The sequence below is a fragment of the Pseudopodoces humilis genome, chromosome 18 (genome assembly GCF_049639895.1).
Source record: "Pseudopodoces humilis isolate 2021_Gansu_Grassland_sample_001 chromosome 18, ASM4963989v1, whole genome shotgun sequence".
Taxonomy (NCBI): Eukaryota; Metazoa; Chordata; class Aves; order Passeriformes; family Paridae; genus Pseudopodoces; species Pseudopodoces humilis.
The window spans coordinates 15,508,144-15,526,589 of record NC_142217.1 but is presented as its reverse complement, the minus strand read 5'-3'; the positions used below and the strand labels follow the sequence as shown (position 1 = coordinate 15,526,589).

The following is an 18,446-nucleotide window of genomic DNA, read 5'->3' as shown; positions in this document are numbered from 1 at the left end:
CCAGCCACATACCCTCCACCAACACTTTCCAACTCCTGTGCTCATTTTCACCCAAATTACACTGGAGGTAGAAGTCAAAAGGCAATTTCTATGCGCATCAGGAGAATTGCTGATGGAGGATAGAGAGGAGAGACAGCTCCTGCTGAGAAAAACGCTGCAGTGTGAGCCCAGCCCTCTACCAGACACTGGAGCAGCCGCCCAGAGGCCAAACTTCCTGGGAAATCTGGCTTCCTTGGGCTGGCCGCTCACGGTGTCGCTGGGTTTGTTTTGTTCTGGGCTTGAGATACCGGTGGGATGAAAAAAATGCTTTGTAAGTGTTGAATTAAAAGGATGATGCAAAAGCTGCAGGGTGCTTTGGCTGGGAAACGTGAGCGGCTCGCAGTCAGCCCTGACGGGGCTCAGGCTGTTTGGAGAACGTGGGGTTTCTGCGATTAGGCTGCTCATATGACTCAATATATAACCACCAGTTACACACTAGATTTAATCTTGGGTCAAAAGTCATGGATAATTCAAACCACACAGAAAATGTTGATCCCCTGCTTGCTGGAGCTGTTTTTCTCTGCAATTCTTTGTTTGGGCTAAACAACCTCTGCAAAGCAAATGCAGCCTGGCTCAGGGCAAGAGTGGGGCCTGTCCTGGCTGGAGTAATCCCTCTTCTCACTCTGGGAACTGTCTGCTCTTCCTGCATCCTACATCCAACTTTCTGAATCTCATTTCATCTCTTGCATTCTCTGTAGGGGAAAAATAAGGATGATTCACGCCCTAAACTTCCTGTTGGAAGCATCACATCAGTCTTCAGCCAAGTTGTCTCACTGTTTGGGCAGTGAGGGTGCCTTCTTCACCCTAAGGGAGCAAGGTTGGGAATGCTGCCTGCCATATCCCTGTAGCAAGTTGTATATCAGACTCCCAGCATTCTGTATTTCATTTGGTTCCTCTCAGGGGCTGCCCCAGTTTCTTGTTTTGGGCAGTTTCTTTCACGATCAAGTCACAAAAAACTGGTATCTGAAAGATGCCAGTGGGGATGGTCAGGAATGTTCTGTCTGGTTGGGTTAATTGAGCAAAGGATTTCCAAGCAGAGTCTTGGAAACATTGATCAGGTCAAAGATGTGTGCCTGGAGTGGCGAGGGAGTGGAACTGGAACAGCCCAGAGAAGCTGCAGCTGCCCCATCCCTGAGAGTGTCCAAGGCCAGGGCTTGGAGCAACCTGGATTCCTGCCCATGGAAGGGAACTAGAACCCCATGACCTTTAATGTCCCTTCCAACCCAGGCTATTCCCCAATTCCAGGATCTCGAGCTCTGAGATTTCAGTGTGTCTGTGGGGAGAGTTTGCTGCTCCACGCACCCGTGAGCAGATGGTTGTCCTTTCACTGCTTTCCAGAGGCAGCATCTCTCATTTCTGGTGCATTGCTTCTCTGCTAAAAGCTTCACTGGGCAGGAAAGGGAGAAGCCATCCTTCAGCTTTGCAGAACACTGTCTTGCAGGATGGTTATTTGTAGGGAATGCAGCGTCCCTTCTGCCAGTGGCAGCAGACGTCACTGCTCGGTTATTGCACAGGGACAAGGGCCTGTCATGGAGCATGGCTGAGCTCATCCATCACTGAACTCCTCTGCTCCTCAGTCTCCTCTCAGGTCATTAGGAAGGATGAGTGATCCTCCCTTTCCCTACAAAACCCTTTGCCATGTAGTGACAGAGAAGGATGCAGAGAGCCCCTAAGAGCACAGAAAAGCTTTTCCCTGTTGGAACACGAAGGAGGCAGGGAAGCAACATCTAGTCCATTTTCCAATCAGGAGGGGCACTGAAACAACCACCTCACCCAGGACTGGGCAGGATGATGCTAAACCCCATCTCTGGGCAGAACCTCCTGGTCCTTGGCTGCTCCTGCCCTCCCCATGGAGCCGGTGCTGCTGGCACAGCCGGAGGCTTTTACCAGCAAACCAGGGATCTGAGCCTGGGGTAGAGCCAGCCACAGCCTGAGAGGGCTGATTCCTCTTCCCATACATCTGCACAGGAAAGAGGCAAAGCCCTTGGGGATGAGGAGAGAAAGCACTGGAACAGGCATAAACAGCTTAGTAATAATACTAATGATAGCAGTTAGCACGTCGGCAGCGGTTTGCAGCACAGAGCACTGTACAAACATTAATTAGTGCAGGCAGACAATTCAGCGATATGGTTCCCATTTTGCCAACTACGATGAGCAGAGAACCGACCATCTGCTTAAATCCTCTTTAATTTAATCCCGGGGCCTTCATAGGAAAATCCTGAGCCCATTTCAGCCTCAGATGAAACCACCGGGGAGTGGATGGGCCCTTCAGACTCTCCTGGATCTCGCCAAGGGATGTTTGAAGGGTGTTGGTGGATGTGGGCTGAGCCTGGAGGTGGAAAACACACAGTGGCTGTTTTCTATGTCAATAAATACACGTGGTGTAGCCATAGCCAGAGCACCGGTGGTTTTCCTTTAGACACGTGTTGCTGGAGTCTTTGGGGTTTTCAAGTTGGAGATCTAGAGTTGGCGTGGGCTATTCTCATCCTTTGCTGCCCTACCTGTGGTAGTTTTTATGACCTGTTGGGACAGCTGGTTCATTAATAAAAATTAAAGCAGATGTCAAGAAGGTCTGGGATGAGTCAGATGGGTTAAAGCTGTAACTGGGGTTCAGCCCTTTGGGGTGTCTGTCCTGGCTGCATAGACATGTGTGGCTGAGACTGCAGGCACTGGACACCAGGATAAGCTCAAACTGCTGAAATTGGGGTATCCAGGGCTTTTTTTCTTTAAGGATGCTACTTTGTACTGTACAGCAAGTACTGACTGCAGTAGGGTTTGGCCAAGAATGGGGGTCAGCACTTGGGGCTTGGCCACAGGGCTGGAAAAAAGTTGAAGCCCAGCATTAGCCAGACATAGGAGCAGCACCCCAAAAATTCCTGGGGGAATTGCAGATATTGCAGGGGGCGGGTGGGCAAGCAGCTGGAAACAGAGCTGTGATCATGGCTTGGGGTACAGCCATGCCTGGGGCTTTCTGCAGCCCTCCCTTGCTCCACAGATAATTCCTAGGCAGGAAAAGAGGCAGATGGAACTACAGGGGATGGGAAAGGCCAATGCTCCCACAAGGAGATCCCCTTCTCCTTCAGCAGCAGGAAAACATGTTTGCCTACTCTTAAGCTAATATTGAAACCACTGAGCTTTCCCAAACACTGGGTCTGAATTTCCCACTGCACGTGAACTCATCAGCCCTACACATGAAAGAACGTGTTCAGCTACAGCACAGGCTGGTTTTCCTAGATTTATCTGGATTAGTGGTTTTTTTCACTAGGTATAGATTTAAAAGTCTATAATGGTGGAATTTTCCCTCCTCTCTGGACAGATGGGTCCTAACACAGAGTCAAGAAGGGTTTGCAAAGAATTTTATTTTTTTTTTAGACAAAAGAGCTCCTGAATCACTTTGTACCTGACTGAGCATACCCCATATTTCATCTAAATCCTTCACTGAGCTGAGCTGGACCTGCAGCTACACTGCAATTATGCAGGTGTTCAAATGCTTGGCTAAATCAGGGCTTTCCTCCTCTCACCATCTCCCAGGGCCTTTTCAAATTATCCCCCAGCCCAGCCATGTTTTGAGTCCAGGATGGTGCAAATGGTGCAGATAATGCTGATTTCAGCAAGATCCTCCAAGCCTGGGCTCTCTCTCAGTTTTGTCTTGTGAATGGCATCCCCAGGCAGCTCCTGCATCCCATCTCCACACCAGGTTGCCTTGTTAAGTGTCTGTTTTTAATTTCTCTCAATCAGGAGCTGGGCCCGAGCAATTACGTAGTAGCAAGCAATTCATCCAGGGGGAGAGTGTGGATCTAGGTTAATTGGTCTGACAACTGAACCCAATCCTTTCCGGTTTTTCCCAGTTTTCCTTATTTTTCTCTCCTTCTGCACAATCTCTGCAAAGCTCTCAGCCTTGTTAATTAAGGAGGTAGCTTCACCCCAAGGGCTGTTTTGTTCTCCCCTCCCTCCTTCAAACGCAAGAATAAAAAAAGCAGCAGGAATTGGCTAGTTTGGGATGAAACAACCACCTCGGAGCAGGACAGAGCCGGCTGGCTCTGACAGGAGTCAGACTGTGTGGAGCTGTTGCTGTTCTCCAGGGCTTTGGGGAAACAATGGTGCGTGGGGAAAGCAGGTGCTGGGCCAGAAACGCTCCTCCAGGCACGTTTGATGTGTTCCACAAGCACACTGCTTAGCAGGACAAGGTGGAAAACAGCAGGGTCCCTAGGGCTGGGTGGGTTCTGGGTTGGAGCTGCAGTGCTGCAAATTTGGGGGGGGGCAGGTGAAGAAGGGTTTATGGCTTCTTGGGAACACACAACCCAAAAGGTCTGTGCACTTCTGAAACAGCTTTTGCTACAAAACACTGTTAAAAGCTCCCTCCATGGGGGTCTCTGCCCAGTGACTACACCAGGAAGAGTAGAAATGAAGCCTTGCCCTTTTTTTTGCGGACTCCTTGCGGTCTCTTTTTATGAATTCCCATTACAAAGCTGGGCTCTGCCCATGCCAGGCAGTGTGGGACACTCAGCTCCCTGTTTTCCTGTATCCCTTAGGTGTGGGTAGTCACAGCCCCACTATACAGGAAAGAACTAGAAAATATTCTGTGCCTCCATTTTCATAATCTGAACAGTCATGGGTAACCCAGAGATCAGTTTTGGAGTGAGGAGATGCCAGTGACATTTATAGTCAGACATGTTTCCCTGCAGACTGGTATGTCCTGCAGAGAATAAACTGGCCCTAGTGCAGGGAATCAGTCCCAAAACATCCCCTGTGCTCTGAGGGTGGCTGAGGCTGCCACTGGCATCTGTGCCTATCCCCAGGAGCCACCCAGGAGCACTTTCCCTGGGATAAAAAAGGATGTGCACAAGATGCATAAGCAGGAAGCACAGCTGTGAGACTGCTCTGCTAGACTGGAAAAGGAAAATCTGTTATAAAACAGGCACCCAAGGCATGAGTTTGCTTTTCCAGAGGCTGTGAGAGCCAGAGGGTCTGGGACTGAGAGCAAAGGAGATGCCTGCAAGAGGAGGGGTGATAACACCTGGAAAGCTTCAGAAGATTGTTCCTCGGGGCTCATGGAGTCATTACCTGGCATGGCTGTGACTGGGAGGAGGAAGGGAGCGGGGCTGGGGCATTGAGCCAGGGGGTTCCCAGCTGGTGCCAAAAGCCTTGTGCAGGTGGGCACAGAAAGGGTAACACAGGCACCAGGGATCCCAGTCCCACCGAGATGGGGAGCTGGCTGAGAGCTGGGACTGGCTGCTGCCCACACCTGGATGCTGCCTTCAGCAGTGACATCATGAAATGCTCTGGGTTGGAACCTTAAAGACCATCCAGCTCCAACCCTGGTGACAGCATTGAGCCTTGCCTGGGTAGCACCAGTGCAGTGTTCAGGTGCTCTGCAGCACCAATTCCGTGCCTTTCCCATCCCTTCTCCTGGGAAGGGCTCAGCCCAGCAGGAGCTGCTCCTCATCCTCACACATTCCCTGGCACTGGCAGCAGGGCCCTCTTTCCTCACTTTTACTAAACAGAAGCCAACTCCCTGCCTCCACAGCTGCTGCCAGTGTATCTCCCAGCTCTTTTGGGATTTTCCCTGAGCCCTCTGGTGTCTTGAAGCCATCCCCAGGGTGACTCATGAGATGGATGTGAAGGCAGCACAGGTGCTGCCCTGCTGATGTTCCCACTGGGATGGCACGAAGGAAAAATGCCATGAGCACACAGAGGCTCACAGGCTTGATTATAGCTCCATAGACTCTCAAGTGCTCTCACCCAGTACCTGAACTACAGCTCTTCAGTAATTGCTGTTCATCTCCCTCCCCTGGATCTCAGGAAAACAGACCCAGTTCCAGCCCTGGTTACCTGGAGATGCTGAATGCAGATTGAGGGACATGGGGTATTGGACCCAGACACAGCCAAGACAAGTTCACCTCAAATCTGGCAAGTTAGAGTTTAAAATAACATGTGTTCAGGGTGAGTCTGTTCTGGGAGAGGAGCAGCACCGTTTCTCCAGGGTACCTTCCTCCCAGGATCATTGCTGACACCCACCAGCTGAGGAGAACTGGACAGGTGAGGGATAGGGATAGGGATGAGCTCAGGGAAGCTGTGGGGTGTGCAAGCTCAGCTCCACTGGTCTCTGCCCATGGTGTGACCTGACACCAGTGCCCTCCCCTATGACGGGTGTTTACAGAGCTGGACAGGATCCCTGGGGCCCTTGTGTCCATGTCCCTCTGGCTGCAGGACACCAGGGTTCTATGAGGTCGTGGTCAGACCCTTCCCCCAGCTGCATCCATGAGCTGGGGACCTCCAGGAAAAAGCTATGAGCTGGGAACCTCCAGGAAAAAGGCATTGGTGGGATGTTGCTGGCAGGTTTGGTGGTTTGTGGGAACAGCAGGCGAGGTGGCCTCGTGCTCGGGGTTGCTGGTCCCGGTGGTGCTCCAAGTGCAGAGTCAGCTGGATTTTGGCAGCTCTGAGCCCTGGCCCCTCACTGCCCACAGTCCTGGCCCAGAGAGGCAGGGAGAAGGTGGCATGCTCACGTCTGAATACAACATGTTCCCCAAGCATGTTTGTTAACATAGTCACAAATAAACAGTTTGCAAGATTGTTGCCAAGAGGACGGGCTTAATGTGTGTGGAGCCTTGAAGGACAGGAGAAAGCCAGTGAGCCTATCACGTGGGCTCTGGTCTGGCCTCCCCAGCACTGCTGGGGCAAGGGAAGTTGATTTCTCTCTGGGGAGTGCATTACTCAAGTCCCTGTGCACAAATGGAGAAGCAAATCCCATTAATCCAACCAGGAGTGAAATAATATCACGGTGTTGGGGGAGAATGGAAGGGCAAGCAAAACCCATCAGGAACCACACCAGTCCCCCTGTCCTCCCCACCAGGAGATCTGCCCCCACTCTACTCCCCAAAATGGGCTCCAGCTTCAGGGTGAGCAAAAGGAAGAGACAAATTCATATTCCAGCTCTTTTGGGGATTTCAGGCTTTCAGGGGCAGGATGAGCAATCTCAGCCTTGGGAGAGCTGTAGGGTCCCAGGGGGAAGCAGGGCCAGAGCCAAGCAGGGAAAGGAGAGATGCCCTGGGCTGTCAGGGGCCTTCAGCCTGTGATTTTTCCATGGTTATTTTCTATACAGACCCTATAGGTTGCCTAGTTCATCTTCTAACCCACAAGTTGTTCATGTTTTGGCCCATTCCATTCTCTGTCCCATCCAGCTGGAGAGAGAGCAAGTGGTTGGGAGGAGGCTCAGCAGCTGGTAGAGGCCATCCCAGCACAATTCCCCATCCTTAGAAGTGTCCAAGGCCAGGTTGGATGGCTCTTGGAGCAACTTGGAATAGTTGAAGGTGTCCCTACCCGTGGCAGTGGGTTCCAATGAGCTGGTGTTTTTTAAGATCCCTTCCAGCCCAAACCATTCCACGATTCTCTGACTTTCCTGGCGCCTGCAGCTGCCCCTCGGTACCCCCTGGTGCATCGGCTGGTCCCGGTGATCTGCCTCGGGCGGGAGGGATGCAGAGAGCATTGGAGCCTGGGCTGGGATAACTGGGCTGGAAGGAGGGCTGGCACACTGTGCTGAGCGCTGGCTGGCAGCTCCCACACGCGATCACACAGTCCCCTCTAGTGGATATTCCTCTTCCATCCACACGGATGTCCTGCCCACACTCCGCTGGCACCACCGGGCTCCAAAGCCTGGCACCGGCAGTGACCCTGAGGCACCGTCCTGCTCCTCTCCTGAATGTGGGCACGGTGGCAGGAGCAAAACCCCATCCAGCTGCCTCCAGCTGCTCCGTGGCTTCCTCCGCTCCTTCCCTTCCTGCGTATTTGTGTGATTCATCCTCCCTCGCCCCGTCCCCTGCCCTGCCTTTGTCCCGCACCACCCGCTGCCCTTGCGTCAGGGCTGGCCCCGCTTGGCCCCTGCATTCCTGGCTCTCCCCTGCGCTGGGATTTCACACCGCTCGGAGTTATTTGGGCAGTGGCCAACGTGAGAACGAGCTAATGAGCACCCGCGTGGCGACTGCTGACTGCTTCCGAGGATCCAGGGGAGGATCCAGGGGCGAGCATCCCTCGCTGCCAGGGCCTGCTACCTTGGTCCAGCTTGGGCTGGGGAGAAGTGGGATGCTTTCAGGTGCGACTGCCCTGAGGAGGGTGGGTGTTTGCACATTTGTCCAGCAGCTCCTGCCCATGGGAAGGGTGCAAAGGTTCCCACCAGCACCGGCTTTGAGCACTGCCCTGTGCTCAGGGCCAGAGCACTACCATCTCCTTACCCCTCCTCTCTGCCTCTGACTGCTTTGGAAACTGGTTATCATCTGGAATCTATGTGATATCTGCAATCTGAGGCTTTTCAAGGGGGGGGAAAAAAAAAAAAGCCATAAAGGAAAGCGTGGAAGAACAGACACAGCTGCAAACCTGGAGTTCATCATGCTCCATCAGGATTCCATCCCTCCAATTCACTCCATCTTCTACTGGAATCGTGACCCTGGTCCCAGTGCCACCATCCAGCAGCCCCAGCTCAGGGCAGAGCTGATGTCAAACCCTCTGCCTCCATCCCTGGGCCAAGGAAGGACGGTGTCTCCTCTGGGGAGCTGGGACCTCCAAGGCAGGGTGAGGGTAGTGGGGATGGAGGAGGAGCTGTGGCCCAACACTTGCTGCCAGGAAGCCCCAAAAAGCAACCAGAAAGGCAGAGAGGTGCTCGTTGCTAAACCAGCCCTGGAACAGCTTTATGGGCCCCACAGCAGCGTCCTGGGGAGGTGTGCACCCAGTGCAGGTGGTGCTGTTTGAGCTGGCAGCTGAATCACCTTGTCTCCGTGCTGGCCAGGAGTCCCTTGGTATCCCAGCTCCAGCTCACAGATGTGATCCTGGTAACACCTTGTGTCATGTCCTGGAGCCACACCAGTACAAGGAACACACAATCAGCTTCTGTCCTGTGATTCTGATTTTCCCAGCCCTGCTGGGATGGTCCCACAGTCCTCCCTCCCTGGCTCTGGTCCCGTGTGTCCAGCTGGGCTATGGCATTGCTCACAGCATGCAAGCTCTGGTCATGCACAGGGATTCTCATGGCACAGCCCCACAGCGGGCAGGGGAGTCCACAGACACCTCACAACCTGGGTGTGTGGATGTGGAGCAGCCAGCAGTGATGGAAAAGGAATAAAATTCCACAGAGAGCCAGCCCTTGACAGCCCCAGCCCTTTTTATAGCTTCTGCTCTGTGGCCCAATAGGACATAGACTTCACAGCTTTATTTATTATAAAAGATCTTTAGGAAGATGAACTCCACCCAAAACCACCCCTTGGCTTTATTTCTGCCCACAGGGTGATGGCACTGCCAGGGTAGCAGGGCTGGTTCCAGGTTTTCTGGACAAGGTGACATTCCCAAAACTGGAGGTGAAACTCCCCTATCCCCACACAGAGCCACGGCTGGGAAACTCCAAACTCCATTTCTAGGCAGCTGGATGCCAAACAACCCAGTGTTTATTGCAGTGCTCCTCATTTGCCTCGGGTTTATTAGATGTACATTCAAAAATAAAAGCTCTGTGTATCTCAGCTGGACACAGGCTTGAACAATGAACGAGCCGATCACCTCCCGGTCCCGAGTGTGGGAGCAAAGAGTCCAGCTACCAGCTCAGGATCTCTGTGCATGGAGTTGGAGCCTCAGGCATTAGAAACTCCAGTTCTGCTTTCAAGTATAGTTGGTGTGAAGCCACATGGTCTCTCTGGCATCACATCTCACCACAGGGAAAAGTCCTGCTGGCCCCAGAGAGCCACATCCCTCAGGTCTGCCCCAGCCTTGGGGGAAGATGACAGGATTGGGCAGCTGCTGAAGCAAAGTGCCAGCTTGTTTTGGCTCAATGAGCAGGGAGAAGGCTCTGGGGAGCTTGGGCAGCTCATATTTACATGGTACCATTAGAAAAAAATCAGCTTGGACCCCATGAAGTCACCCTGGCTGCACAGAGGGGCCAACAGATGGTGGAGGTCTGGTGGAGCCAAGGGGTTCCTGATGTTCAGCAGCTGCAGCAGCTGCCCATGGTGCTCCCACGCTGTCCCAGTTCCCAGCTTGCAAACCCTCCAGCCAAGGCAGCTCTTGGCCAGAAGGCTGCACCTCAGGCAGCTGGACATCCCAAATAGACCCCTCCAAACCAAACCCACCACCCAGAGCAGCACACAGTGGTTTAAACAGGAAAGAAAAATGAAAAAAAAAAAAAAAAAAGAAAGAAAAAAAGCATGCTTGTGGTATGTAAGTCCCACTGCCTTAGATCAATCATGCTGACTTTGTAAACTCCCATCCCAAGAAACAGGGCAAGCCCCAAGTTGACACAGGCCCCATCCCTGGCCCTGCAACACCCAGGGAAGGCACAAGTTCCAAAGCACCAACTTCAGAACCCCTCTAGGTCCTGGCTACAGGAGGGGTCTGGCTGCCTCTGCTGAATTCCATTATTTGTTGGTTGTGTAGCTTTATGTTCATGTAAAGCTCTCTCTCACAGGAGAGGGGAGAGGCAAACCACAGGTGTGAGTATGGAGTGCAGGGTGGCAAACCCCAGCCAAACCCTGGCTGCCACCCCTGCCTGTGGGGCTATGTGTCCAAGTGGGGAATTTTACTGCTGCAGCCAGCAAGTCCTTGGGCCAGGAGGGCAGTGGGATCCTGGACAGCGTGGGGACAGGCAGCAGCAGGGTGTGATAGCCTCTATGGTGTCAGCAGTGACACAGCCAGCTCATCCCTGGGGCTTTGCCTGGGGTGGGTCAGCACCAGCTCCCACTAGGGACAGCCGGGCTGTGGCTGCCCTGTGGCAGTCCCACAGGCAGGGAGGGGATGCCAGGCTCTCCCAGCAGTTGGGATATCTCTCTGAGGCCAGGAGCAGCAGCAGCAGCTCTTTTCTCATGCCAGACAGGTCACTGAAGTTCAAGGCTGGACTGGTGTGGGCTTGGTGAAGCAAAAATGAGACAAACAAGGCAGGAAGGGGCTGTGGGCACAGCTATGCCAGAAACATCCCCCTTGGAGCTGCCCCTTGGTCTAAACCCTCACTTCTTGGTGGCCAACTGCAGCTTCCCAGCAGCACTGGATGCTCCCAGAGCTGAGCAGCCCCGGCACTGTACCCTGGCAGAGGTGGCTGGTACAGCTGCGTGTGCTGTGAGCCCTTTGCACCAGCCAGGCTGAACTGAACACCACTCTGCAGGGGCCCAGAGCCAGGGCAGTGGGGCTGGAAGCACACTCTGTCCCCAGACATCCAGGGCTGGGACCACGGTGGAGCTGCAGAACAAACTACCCTGTGATGCAGCTCGTGGGCACCTCTAATGGGCTGCCATGCTGCTTTTGGCCAGGGTAGAGTTAATTTTTTTCACAGTGGCTTGTATGGGGCTATATTTTGTGTGAAGAAAATTAACTCTACCCTGGCTGAAATCAGCTCCCCAAGCCTTTAGAAGCAACATCCCCCCAACATCTTCCCTTGCAGTATGTGAGAACTGCAGACAGCATCCATGGATGTGTTTGTGACAATCCTCCACCAACAAAACCCCAGTGCAGGGAGCCTGGACAAAACCTGCCTGCTCTCCCTGCCCTTCCAGCCACCCCTCTCCCCAGATCCAGGCACTGCTAGTGGGAAGGACCTCCTGAGGCAGATCCTTGGAATGAAGCCTTGCAAGGACTAAACAAACCAGATGCATGATCCCTGACCATGACACAGAGGGAGGATGGAGAGTTGGTCTGTGCCATGCAGTGCACCCAGGCAAGGGCAGTGACATGCTGAGGGTGACCTTGTCCATCAGAAATGCTGGGCAGGCCCTGTGGGAGGTGCAGATGCAGCACAAAGACCCCAGGAACCAGTGGGAAATGCCCTCCAGCCAGGCTGTCAGGTCCACAGGCACAATCCTGCTGTTGCTCCCTTGTGGCAGGGCTGGGCTGGGATCTGTTTTTCAAGTCCAGGTGACTCTGGTGGCTTCAGCTCACCCTCCTCCTCCTCTCTGCAGCAGAGACAGCATCTGTCTGTCTGTCTGTCCATCCATATTTCTGGCCTTCAGCAGGACTCCACACGGACACAGACAGGTGGCTGCAGCCCTGGGTGGCCGTGGGGGCTGGTGTTTAGATGGCCTGGCCGGGTGGGAGGCGTTTGCTGTCCAGAATGGCCTTCCAGTCATCAGACCAGGAGTGCAGCCGGCGGCTGGGGGGCTTCAGCTGCAGGTGCTTGTTGTGGCAGGCAGTGAAGAGCACGTGCTCCCAGGTGGGGTTCTGCTCTGCCCCTGCAAGGGAAGGAAGGTCAGTGGTCTGGAGAACTCTGAGACACTGAAGTTGATTTTACCCCAATATAAAGACCCCAAAGTTACAAAACGCAAACAGCATGGAAAGACCAACACCCATCCCTGGCTGCCTCCTTCACCCCTCAGCTCTTACCTGTTATATCAGGTCTGTCATCTATAAGCAGATCAGCAGAAACCACCGTCTTATCTCGTGTCAAAACAATCTGCTCAAGAAATTCAGGGCCAAAGTGCTTCTCCACCCAGGCATACTGGAAGGCAAGAGATGGCTGGTGAGCTCAGGGAAGGCTGATGGATGGGGCAGAGGGTGCTTGGTGGAGTGGAAGCAGCCCTGGCCCCCACACAAGGAGGATATCTCTCTTAATAAGTTCATTAGTGGGATGGATTTGGATGCTGCTGGAGTAAAAGTTCTTTGAAAGCCAAGCAGCTTTTGATGTCATGATGAAAGACTAAGACCAAGAGCCTTAGTGCATGCAAATGGATGGAACAGGTAAATTTTACAGCCAGGAGTCAGACACCTTCCACTGGGCAGCGTGGATGGGAGGGGGAGCTGAGATTTGGGCCTGCTCACCTTCTCGTAAGGGCAGTACCGGTACTTCTTGATCGGGCTCGTGCAGATGAACACGTCAGTGCTGCCACGAGGAGAAAAACAGGGGCAGAGTGTCATTCTGGGCCAGAGCAGGCAGCAGCCCAGAGCCAACCCCCCACCACACAAAGATCAAACAGATTTAAGACATTAATCCCCCATCTCACAAAATCCCACAGCACAATCGTGTTCGCCTTTTCACAGCCTTTGCTGGGAGCAGAGAGCTGAAGCAAAAAGGTTCTAGGTGACTGCTCCCTCTCTCCCCTCCCTTCCCTGATGGCTAGGAGATATTTATTTTTAATGCTGTTATTGTACCAGCACTTCTGCCAAGAGGTGGATGTGAAGACACAGCTGCTCCTCTGTCCATCCCCACACACCATGGGCAGGTTCATACTCACTCTGCCAAATTTGCCATTTGCTTCACAGCTTCCACAGCCCCAGGGAGAGGGTCCAGCTCAATGAAGAAGTTCTTGGATTCCCAGATGCTGATGGCTTTCTCCTGTGAGGAAAAGCAAGCAGTTACTGCACTTCTTGCAATTTTTCCTGCGTGTGCATTCTCCTCACCCTTTGCTAGGACAGAGGATGGGTCAGGAAGATCAGTGGGAGCACCAGATCTGGTCCCCTCCTGCTCACCCCCCTTGTCTCTGTGGGTGCCTCTGCTCCCCACCTGGCAACCTGCACCCACCCCATCCAGTTCAGATTGGAGATGCTCTGGAACAGGCTTGGTTTTGCCTCTGCAGCCCCAGACACAGAGCAGCACGTTCCAGTGAGGCCAAACACCAGAGATTATCCAGATCCAAAGCAAACCCATCCAAAGGGATGGATCCATGTGGATTCAGCTAACGTGGCCTAGTGGCCCTGCTCTACCATGATGCAGTTCAGGCACAGATACTGTCTGGCCTGTCTCCATGAGATCACTCAAAATAACAGCCAGGCTGCTCTCCCAGGAGAAAGTACATTACAGGATGAACCACATGTCACAATGAATGCTGATGCTCTTCCTCAGGGATGCCTGGACAAGGACTAGCAGGCAAATAGAGTATCTCCAGGCAAGGATTTGAAACACAACATCCAGGACAGCAGCCTGGCCATACTGGTATGGTACAGGGAGAACAGAGAGGAGACCACAGGGAGCAAAACCTTGGGGTGAGAGCAGAGTCCAGGAGCTGCCTGCAATGGGTCCAGCACAGCTCTAAGGAATAGCAGCCCCTGCTCTGCCTCAAACAGGTTAACAGCTTGTCAGGTGCCAAGGAAAGTAATTATTTTGCACAAACACCATGTCCTAGGGGAGGAGAGCTGGGAAGAAGCAGAAGCAGCCCAGCCCCAGAGTTGTGATGCAGCTGAGGAGCTGCAGATGCAGAAATGCCTCCAGGCTCCATGGCAAGAACAACCGGTGTAAAAGTTTGCCACATTCAAACATTCAAACTCCAGTTGCTCTGCCTCAGACTGGGGAGTAGTGATGTTTTAAGATGTTGTCTGTAGTTGCAGGAGAGACACCTGAGAGACACAGCCTCATGCAGCAGAGCACTTCAAACTGCACTGAAGTGTTTTCTTACAGCAGCACTTCCGCAGCCATCCCACTTCCAATTATGTCAAAAAGCATTTTGCAATCAAGCTTGAGGAGGGAAGAACTAAGCTCAACTTGAGGAAAATGCCCAGAGAACATTCCCAGAGCCAGAAAAATTCCCTGTGGCACCACAACCAGCATGCTACCAAGCAAATGGAAAAATCCCCCGGGCTGGGAATCCCACCAGGTGCCAGGACAGAACCTCAATCCCCGTAAGGAATTTCCCTGCCTGTCCAGGGCTCTCCATTCTTCCTGTGTGCTCAGTGCATTGCTGAACTTTCTGCCTTTCAGAGCTAGGACCTGCAGCTCATTGGACTCTTTGGCTCCTATTTTCTGGTCCCTGAAGCAGGTCAGTGGTGCTCTCTGGTCAGAGACTGGAATGGCTCAACTGAAGCCATAGAGCAGCACCCACTCACTTTAGCCCTGCCCTGAAACCACAGGGAAAACCAGAACTACCCTGAGGTCATTCTGTGCAAGTTTTGCTGCTTGTTCAGCCTGAGGTTTTGGTGGTTTTACATGATCACAGCAGACACGAGATGAGCTCACTTCATTTAACACATCCAAAGTAGTTACGATCAAGAAAGAAAAAAATTATCGTGTGTTACCCCTGCCAAACCTTGAGCAGCTGCTTTACTGCACGAATGATGTCCTGCACTTCCCTTTCACCATTCCCAGCCAGAAACAACACTTTATTCCTTCAACTCATCAAGTTGTTTAGGACTTTGCCCATGGCAGAGCCCTGGACCTTATTCCCACTCGTTTCCCTGTAACCATCATACTCCTAACAACAGGAACACTTTTATTTGCCATAACACATTTCAGCCAGTGCAACTGCAGTCCATGGATGAGACCACAAAAATCCACTGGGATGGGAAACTTGTAGAGGCAGAAAACAACTGTCTGCAGCAGTCAGCCTGTTGCTGAATGATAAATTACAATGGAGAGACAGCTTCTGCTTTTAAGCTTTAATTATTAAACTGAATATAATAATTTCTGGCATGGGAGGGCTTAGGTTGTTTTAATTTTAAGTAAGCCCTCAAATGAAGCATCAATTGCATGAACTGCTCTGCTGCATCCCACCCCTCATATTGCTCTTGGGGAGATAAATAATCCATCTAGGAATGGTACCAATCCGTGTGGCCAAATCAGTGCTAGAAAAACACAGCTATATAAGCTGGGATATTTCAAGACAGATGTTTTGAAATACCCCCTTTCCTTGCATCTGTCTCTGTCCAAACATGCAGAGGAAAAGCCCACTAGGTCATCTGATCAGCCTGGTCTAGTGGAAGATATCCCTCCCCATGGCAGGGGGTTGGAATGAGATGGTCTTTAAGGTCTTTATCAACCCAACCCATTCCAGGATTCTAAGAAAAACACAGATGTGCACAAGAAAAGCTGGATTTCTGGGGAAAGATGCACCACTGGAAGCCCTCCTGTGTTCCTGTGTTTTCATGGGAGCTTTTTGGTGGCCCCCGCAGCCCTCCCCAGCGCTGCCCCCATGACCTGGGGGTCACAGGGTCCCTGAGGGCCAAGCTCTGGCCAAAGCAAGCCCATGCATGGAGCTGGGGGAAGCACAACTCACACTCAGCTCGGGTCCCAGGCGCCCGTACTGCTCCGACACCCAGAAGCCCCTCCGGTCCTCCAGGGCAATGTAGGGCTTGTCGGGGTACCTGGCCCTGAATTTCTTGAGGAAGCCTCCCTCGAAGTCAGCCAGCACCCCGTCCATGTCCACCAGCACCCGCAGAGCCCTGCGGGACCCCGCTGCGGGGCCGAGCCCCATGCCCAGCCCGGCCAAGGGGCTGCAGCGCCGGGGCCGCAGGTGCAGGAAGCAGCTCAGCAAAATCATTGTGGAGAGCAGGGGATGGGGGGCTCCGGGGCAGCAAATAGGGGATTTGGGGAAGGGGGCTCAGGGGAGGGAAATGAGAGGCTCAGGAAAGCAGGTTCAGGGCAGGGGATGAGGATATGGGGCAGGGAATGGGGGCTCAAGGAAAGGGATCGGGACTCAGAGTAGGGAGCTCAGGGAAGGGGATGGAAGCTTGGGACAGGGAATGGGGCTTGGAGCAGGGGATGGGGGCTCGAGGAATGGGATAGGGGCTCAAGGAAGGGACTGGGGAGCTTGAGGTAGGGGATGGGGCTTGGAGCAGGGGATGGGGCCTCGAGGAAGCAGATGGGGGGCTTGGGGAAAGGGATAGGGGGTTCAGAGCAGGGGCGAGGAGGGCTCTCCAAGCAAAGAAGGGAGTCTCTATTTCAAGCACGCACCGAGCCAGCGGGCAGCCCTGTCAAGCGCATCCCTTTGCAGCAGAAGGAAGGAGCGGCGGGGGGGTGCAAGAGGGGGAGCAGAAGGGCTGCCGGGGGGCGCGGGGGGCATGCAAAGGCTCGTCCTGGCCCCCAGCGCGTCCTCCCCCCGCCCGCCCCATCCCTCCCCGGCAGCGAGCGCGGAGCGGCGGCGGGAGGGCAGCGGGGGCAGCGGGGCCGGAGCCCGGCGCGGAGCTCGCCCCGACCCGGCAGGGCAAAGGCCAGGTCCTCTTCCCGGTGCCTGGCGAGCCCGGAGCGCCGGCACCGCCTTAAAGCGGCACAAGCGCCCTGCGACAGCGCAGCGGCTCCGCGCCGCCCGCCCGCCTTAAGGCTGCCCCAGCCCCGCTGCCCTTCCCCTGCCTCAGTTTCCGTCGCTGACATTCTTTGGGATACCCGGTCCCCCCGCCCGCTCCATCCCCATGCCCGTCCCTGCCTGCAGAGGTGGTGGGTATATCTGGGGGCACTCGTACGATGGTGATTTTCTGCGTGAAATGCACTCGTTTCTGACCGTTCTTGCGCCGTGTGATAACTCTGTCCCCACGAGTGATAGGAACCCATAAAAGCCAATCCCCGGACCCCAAAGAAGCACCAAGAAAGGCTCGATGTTCTGACCAAAGACACCAAAGATCTGTTCAAAAACACTTTGAAGGTTAAAACTGATGAAAAAGAGGGAGTTCTCCAAGTGATACTGACAGGATTAGGCAACCGCTGAGCTGGGAAATAAAAAATTTTGCTCGACAGCAATAATAAGGTTCCAAAGTATTTAATTTTTCAAGTCCGGAATGTTTTCAAGTGGGATGTATTGCCCTTGTTTCACAGAGAGGGCAAATTTGCTGTTGGGATGGGGTGACCTGGGGAAGGTCACGGAGGGAAGGAAGGAAGAAGTGGCTGGACACGATGGTGATCTCAGCTGAGGCTGGGAGGGGAATGTGTCAAGTTCAGGTCTGTGTTGTGCTTTCACTTGCACCGCAGGCATTTTGCTTCCTGCAAGGAATGGGATTTCAACACAGCTGGATGTTCCTGACTAAGCAGGGAGGGAATACACACAAATTTATGGCTCCCCAGGGCAGTGGTCAGGGCACCTAGCCTGACACAGTTGAAGGAGCATTTGGATAATGCTTTCAGGCACAGGGTGGGATTTCGGGCTTGTCCCGTGCAGGGCCAGGGGTTGGACTGGATGATCCCTGTGGGTCCCTTCCAGCTCTGGATATTTTACGATTCTGTGATCTCTGCTCAGGCTTCCATCATCTTCATGGATACTGAACACACCGCTTCAGCTCCCGAGGGATGGAAAATACATATCCATGTATTAACCTGAGGGATTCAAATCCCATTCCCTGATACCAGAGCAAGCATTCCAGGCAATCAGACGACAGCCACCACATTGAGTCCCCGTCAGAGGGGACAAAAGGGATTAAACCTCTGCTGGTGCAGTGCAGCCATTCGTGTGGGCTTCAGCCCCCGCCCCGCGCCGGCCACCCGTGTCGGGGAGGGCCCGGTGTCACGGATGGCGGAGTGTCGCAGGGGTCCCCATGTCGCAGGGGTCCCTTATCACACGGGCCCGCATGTCGCGAGGGCCCCGTGTCGCGGGGGTCCCCGGCGGCGCGGAGCGGTGACGCGCCATGACGTCACCACCGCCCCCCCCTCCGGCGCTGCTGAGTCACGGCCCCTCCCGCGCCCCTGACGCGGGGCCGGCGGTTGCCATAGCGACCGCGCTTCTCGCGAGAGGCGGCGGAAGTGGCGCGCGGGCGGC

At 53.9% G+C, this 18,446-nt stretch overlaps 1 protein-coding gene across 1 annotated transcript; it reads right to left on the bottom strand.

The window, feature by feature from the left end:
• Positions 1 to 9,223: 9,223 nt before the first annotated feature.
• NT5M (5',3'-nucleotidase, mitochondrial) lies at positions 9,224 to 16,893 on the bottom strand. Its single transcript, XM_005523197.3, has 5 exons — positions 15,981 to 16,893; positions 13,230 to 13,330; positions 12,817 to 12,877; positions 12,382 to 12,496; positions 9,224 to 12,230 (listed from the first exon to the last, which is right to left on the bottom strand). The coding sequence occupies exons 1-5, from the start codon at positions 16,242 to 16,244 to the stop codon at positions 12,073 to 12,075; spliced, it is 699 nt and encodes a 232-aa protein (XP_005523254.1). The 5' UTR covers positions 16,245 to 16,893; the 3' UTR covers positions 9,224 to 12,072.
• Positions 16,894 to 18,446: the final 1,553 nt, after the last annotated feature.

What these genes read in the sequence shown, in the direction of transcription:
- NT5M (XM_005523197.3), bottom strand. Translation starts at nt 16,244, where the DNA reads ATGATTTTGCTGAGCTGCTTCCTGCACCTGCGGCCCCGGCGCTGCAGC. An exon ending in GGTACTGCCCTTACGAGAAG is followed by an intron (nt 12,497 to 12,816) that starts GTGAGCAGGCCC and finishes CTTGCCTTCCAG; the next exon opens with TATGCCTGGGTGGAGAAGCA. An exon ending in TGACAGACCTGATATAACAG is followed by an intron (nt 12,231 to 12,381) that starts GTAAGAGCTGAG and finishes CTTCCCTTGCAG; the next exon opens with GGGCAGAGCAGAACCCCACC.